The sequence below is a fragment of the Geospiza fortis genome, unplaced genomic scaffold (assembly GCF_000277835.1).
Source record: "Geospiza fortis unplaced genomic scaffold, GeoFor_1.0 scaffold302, whole genome shotgun sequence".
Classification (NCBI taxonomy): domain Eukaryota; kingdom Metazoa; phylum Chordata; class Aves; order Passeriformes; family Thraupidae; genus Geospiza; species Geospiza fortis.
The window spans coordinates 79,909-86,107 of NW_005054572.1; the positions used below are offsets into that span (position 1 = coordinate 79,909).

A 6,199-nucleotide genomic window follows, 5' to 3' on the forward strand; every position below is an offset into this window, starting at 1 on the left:
AGCCCATTTCTCATTCTGCCTTTAACCTTCTACCACATTTTGGATGAAAGCAGCCCTCTGAGAGACCTCACACCTCAAAACCTCAAGGAGAAGGACTTTGAGCTTGTGGTGCTCCTGAATGCCACGGTGGAGTCCACCAGTGCTGTCTGCCAGAGCAGGACTTCCTACGTCCCCGAGGAGATCCACTGGGGCTACGAGTTCGTGCCTGTGGTTTCCCTCTCCCCAAATGGAAAGTACGTGGCGGATTTCAGTCAGTTTGAGAAGATCAGGAGAAGCACAGATTCTACTTTTTACAGTGTGGACTCTGAAAAGCAAAAGCTGGAGGAGAAATACAGGCAGGAGGACCAAAGAGAGAGGGAACTGAGAACAATGTTGTTACAGCAGAGTAATGTTTGATTGGATGGACAAAGTATTCTGAATAATCCTTTTTCTGCAAACTGAAAAAAGAACATACTTTCTGTGCTGTATGTCTGCTGTGAAACCAGAAGTGAAGCCCTTTTCAGGATTATTTCCTTTTCAGTCCTATTTCAGCAAATAGCTTTGGTGTACAGTAAATCGACCCCTTTGGCTAAGTTGTTAATCAAGTATTTTGTAATTAGGCAGGATTTCTTTGTTCCTGATCGTGACTTAGCAAAATTGGGTTTGTGTTAAACCTCTGCCTGATGCCACCACTGGAAGCAGACACGCCACTTTCCGTTTGGAAAGTGAAACTGGACTCCCTGTGCTGATTCCCTCAAATATTTATTTGACGTGGTTTTACTGTGAACATGCAGGGGCAGCACACAGCACTGCTAGAGGAAAACGTGCTCCTTTGAAATATGTACCTTTAAAATGTAAATTCTCCTACCAGGGATCACCTGCGTGGGGATTCCTGCCACTGAAAGTAAGTTGATTGAAGAGACAGATGGTTGGATGTGGGAAGAGCTGCAGGGAGGGGTTAAACTCCTTAAATCTGGAAGGAATGTGACAGAGCAGTGCTGGGTGGTGGGGAGGAACACTCGCTCTCTGTCTCTGCTGCTCAGAGCTCGTTCTGTGATTGTTTTGGGATCACTCACTTTTTTTAACCTTGCTAATGCCTGATTTATATCTGATAGCAAAAGGGGGAGATGAGGGCAGGAAACACACAGGATCACAACAGTAATCACCTAGGGTTGTAGCTGGCTTTGAGACACCTGGTTTTTATCCAATGTAAATAGTTTGTAACAGCAGCATAACAATACAATTCTACACATTGCTTGCTTTGCTCCGGACCGTATTTAATTTTGGTTAAAAGAAAGCTGTGTAATGTCTGTAGACAATATTTACTTTTTCTGGCAGCCATAAAGGACAAGCATTCCTTTCATCCAAATCAATTTTGGTCTACTAAAACCATTCCATTAATAAATGAATTTAATTTGAGCAGTTCCTGATCTCTTTGTGGCACGGGGAGAGGGTGAGGTACCCCAGAGGTGTTGAAGAAGCTGAGTTGCTTGAAGGAGGCATTTGGCTCTGGCACAGAGCCCTGGGAATTCTGCAGGTCACTGCAGTGGCCAGAGAACAGGTGACAAACCAGTGGTGTCCACGTAGCATCTCTGTTAGAGAGGCTTTTTAAATGGGAATTTGAAATTATTTCTGACTCGTATCACTTTGGCAGCTCTCTGAGTTCTAGAGATTCTGCTCCTCTAAAGCTTTGGCAAGGAAAAGTTGCTTTAAATGGGTCTGGCCTGAGAGCCACCAAGGCTGACAATGATGAGAGGATGGGGGGGTTGGAACCAGATGACCTTTGAGGTCCTTCTCAACCCCAAGCCTTCTGTGTTTCTGTGACTTTTGGCATCATTGCACTTATTTTTATTTACCAGTGCTGTGCTGAGCTTCCTGGCACTGTGTGGCCTGGTGGAATGCAGTGCTGCAGCCTGCCACACAATGTCCTATAAAGCAAATAAACCCAGCAGGCTGAGCACAGAGATGGCACCAGGGATGGATGTCAGGATAAAGGAGCACACACTGCAGGGGCCTGTGGGGTGTCTGTGAGTGGGGCAGGGTGGTGGTGGTGAGGAGGGGAATGAGGCACTTACACTGCTCATTTATGTGAATTTTTAGCTCTCCCGTGGGGAAAACATACACAGAATCATAGAATCATGGAATGGGTTGGAAGTGATCATCTTCCACTGTCCCAGGTTGCTCCAAGCCCCATCCAAGCTGGTTTTGTACACTTCCAGGGATCCAGGGGCAGCTGCAGCTGCTCTGGGCAGCCTGGGCAAGATCCAGGTACCTGTTTGAAAAGATAAACTTCACTTAATCAACAGAGTTTCTCTACCCACTACAGAGTGAGCAAATTCTCTCAAACCACTGTAGGCAGGGTCTGCCTGGCAGTCTTGAAAGAATTTCCAGGTTGTTTTATGCTGTGGTAACACAAGATTGCAGCCTCATATAGAGGATATAAGTGTTTAAATGATGGATTATTAATTTCAAATTTTCCATCACTTTTCCTGATTTCTTGTTTCATCGCACACATAAATTGTGTGTGCTCTGAGAACTTTTGCAGTCACTTCATCAATCTGAGATTTGTGGCCTACAGCTCAAAGATGCTTTGGGATGAAAGTGCACAGGTGTCTTAACTCTTCATCTGCCAAGCCCTAATCCCCATGTTCTGATAATCAAACAAGCGACCCCTATTATTGTTTTATCCAGATAAGGACTCAGATAATTCCTAAAATAATTGCCACAGCTGTGTATTGACTATAAAACAGCTTCACCAAGAGCAAATGAGCTGGTTCTTCTCCAGAACCATCTGATGGTGACCTGATCCCTTTGTACACCAATCCCAAGGTTCAGTCACTGTGCTCCAGTCATCAGATTATCCTGGAAGGAAAAAGCATCTTAAAGCAAAAGCTTTGAAAAAAAATATAAAGTCCCACAAAAATGGTTTTATCTGGGATTTGGGGTCTACAAAGGGAAGGGAAGGCAAGGCAAGGCAAGGCAAGGCAAGGGCTGTTTCTTTACAAAAAGAAAGAACAAAGTTGTTTCTCTACAACTCCTGACAGGAGGGGCAGTGAGGGGGGGTCAGGCTCTGCTGCTGTGTCCCAAGGGAAGGAATGAGAGGAAAAGGCCTTAAACTCCTCCAGGGGAGGCTCAGGTTGGATATTGAAAAAAAAGTCAGAGAAACAGTGGTCAGGCCTTGGGCTGAGCTGCCCAGGGAGGTTTGGAGTCACTGTCTGTAGGAGTGTCCAGGAGGAGTCTGGATGTGGCCTTGGGGATGGGGTTTGGGGTGACGCTGGTAGGGCTGGGTGATTTTAAGGTCTCTCCCAATGTTGATAATTCTGTGAAAACACTGAAAATCTTTTACAAAATCAAGACAAATCTTCATTAGCCAATGAGAGACTGCCCAGTAGTGTTATATGCATACATAAAAATAATATTTATTGACTTCAGCTTGAGAAAGCAGCCTTGCTCTGGAATGAGCTGATGTTTTCCCTCCTGCCCTTGTGCAGGTGTAACTTCCACTGCCCTTTTCAAGCCCAGCAGGGCAGCAGTGGGAAAATGCCAGGACACTTGGATCTGATAGGAACCAGCAGCAAATCATCACCTCTCACTGCTCCTCACCTCCTCAGCTCTGGGGATTTCCCTTGCCCGAGAAGGAACAGGATGTGGAGCCAAAAAACAAAATTTTAGTGAGCATCCCAAGGCTGTCTCACCCACAAGCAAGGATTGTTGAATCTGAATTTCAAATTTCAGGGTCTAAAGAAAGCAGTGGAATCCCATTTCCCTGTATGAACAAGAGCATGAATGTGTGTTAAAAGTAAATTCTCCATTCCAAACACATTTAAAAGTCAGACTTTTTAAAAATCCAGTCATTTGCTTTTTAAAAATTTACTGAAGAATATTAAATACTTACATTTCTTTTATTTATGAGCTATCAGTGAGCAGAACATTTCTAGAGTAGCTTTATTGTTTGGACTTTAGAGCCCACAAATGAATAAGAACTTATTTCACCTCATGGACTGTCTCTGAACTATTTGCTTTGGCTTCGGCTTCAATAATTCATTGTTCCTTTTTAAAATTTTTTAAAATTTATTTATTTTTTCTCTGTAGGTAGGTGATTGAATGAGCATGGTTTCACTTCTGTTGCTTCCTTGCAGAAGATGAGTGTGCCAGAGTCAAATCCAGCATCCCTCACTAATGTTCCACTTCGTCTTCCAAAGGGATGACAATGTCTGTGGGAAGCCAAGGATTGAGAGGGGAACAGAGTGATCTCCAGTAAAGCATGTTTTTTTAAATTTTCTGACTGGAATTAGGAGGGAAAATGGCCATTAAGTGTAAAACATACTGGGGGAGGGGATGGGAAAACAGAGAAAAAAAACCCAAACACATTTACACACATCCATGTGACTGAAAATCTGCTATTTCCAAAGGATGCCAGGTTAAAAAAAAAAAAAACAAAAATCCACTCCCAGATTTGTTGAGATGACTCAAAGCCCTGGGAAAAGTGAATGCAAGTCCTGTATTTGAGCAAATGTTCCTGATGCCTTCAGAGTGTGTTTGCTCAGTGTCAGCCTGATGACAGCCTGAGCTCCTGAGGGAACAGGTAAGACTCTGTGATGACTCTGACAAATCCATGATGGGAAGGAGTTTAAAAAAAGCTCAGTGTGTGCTCCAGCTCTTGCTTATCCATTGTTTTTGTCCTCCTTGACTGCGTCCTGCTCGCCCTCCTGGTGCTGGAATTATGTGAATAATGGGAATAATCCTGGTGCTGGGATTATGTGAATAAAGGAATCTTCTCCTGCCTTGGCTGCTCAGCCTCCAGCAGATATTCTCTGCAAATATGAGATTACCAGAACAGAGCCCTTTCAGTGCCAGAGGTGCTGCCTGGACATCCTGTACAGAGGTACAGGAGCATTTCCAGGATGTCACACATTCCCATTCAAGGCTGCTTTGTCCTGTGTCAGCACAGAGGTTAGGGAATCCCACCAGCAGCACAGCTTGCAGGGGCTTTTTGCATCTCCTCCCAACATTTTGCTTTTTAAACACATTCATGCTCTTGTACACACAGGTATTGTAAAATCAGGGTGCCCTGACAAAGGCAGGGATGATGAATCTGAGTCCGTGTTCTCAGAAGGCTAATTTATTGCTTTATTATACTATATTATATTAAAGAATGCTATACTAAAGAATACAGAAAAGATACTGAATGCTAAAAAGATAATAATGAAAACTTGTGACTCTTTCCAGAGTCCTGACACAGCTTGGCACTCATTGGCCAATGAGTGAAAACAACTCACAGCAGAATCCAATCAGCAGGCTAATTTATTACTTTATACTATACTAATTTATTACTTTATACTATACTAATGTATTACTTTATACTATATTATATTAAAGAATACTATACTATACTAAAGAATACAGAAAAGATGCTTACTGAATGCTAAAAAGATAATAATGAAAACTTGCTAATCTTTCCACTCTCAAGACAGCTTGGCCCCAATTGGCCAATGAGTCAAAACAACTCGCAGCAGAATCCAATCAGAAAGCTAATTTATTACTTTATTATACTAGATTATAGTAAAGAATACTACACTATATTAAAGAATACAGAAAGGATACTTACTGAATGCTGAAAAGATAATAATGAAAACTCATGACTCTCTCCAGAGTCTCAACACAGCTTGGCCCCTATTGGCCAATGAGTCAAAACAACTCACACCAGAATCCAATGGAACAATCACCTGTGGGTAAACAATCTCCAAACACATTCCACATGGGCACAACACAGGAGAAGCAAATGAGATAAGAATTGTTTCCCTTTTCTCTGAGGCCTCTCAGCTTCCCAGGAGAAAAACCCTGGGCAAAGGGATTTTTTCAGAGAATGTGAATGCCACACACAGGGAAATAGGATTCCACTGCTTTCTTTAGACCCTGAAATTTTAAATTCCTGAGTGCTGGCTGTGCCCCTCAGCAGATCACAGGATTGATGATTTCATGCCTTCTTTACCATTCCCTGGAAACATTTATCCACACAAGCCATGAGGTGATGCTGGCACTAATTGCACTGGGAGGAGGAAAGTGTTTAGGGAAATATGAGTACAAAAACCACCTTGCCATCAATTATTCCCTGTGGACAAACCCCATCCCTGCTCTACCTGTCTGCTCTGCTCTGCCCAAATCAGCATCCTCAGGAGCAGCAGCACAATGGAGCAATTCCTGGCACTCCCAAAGCTCC

General features: G+C 43.2%; 1 protein-coding gene across 1 annotated transcript in view; it reads left to right on the forward strand.

Moving 5' to 3' along the window:
* KCNJ15 (potassium inwardly rectifying channel subfamily J member 15) overlaps window positions 1–1,398 on the forward strand; it is a 6,639-nt gene extending 5,241 nt beyond the window's left edge. The window contains 1 exon segment of the mRNA XM_031064239.1: window positions 1–1,398. This exon segment is cut by the window's left edge and continues 28 nt beyond it. Coding sequence (XP_030920099.1) covers window positions 1–396 — 396 coding nt within the window. The 3' untranslated portion in view covers window positions 397–1,398.
* Window positions 1,399–6,199: the final 4,801 nt, after the last annotated feature.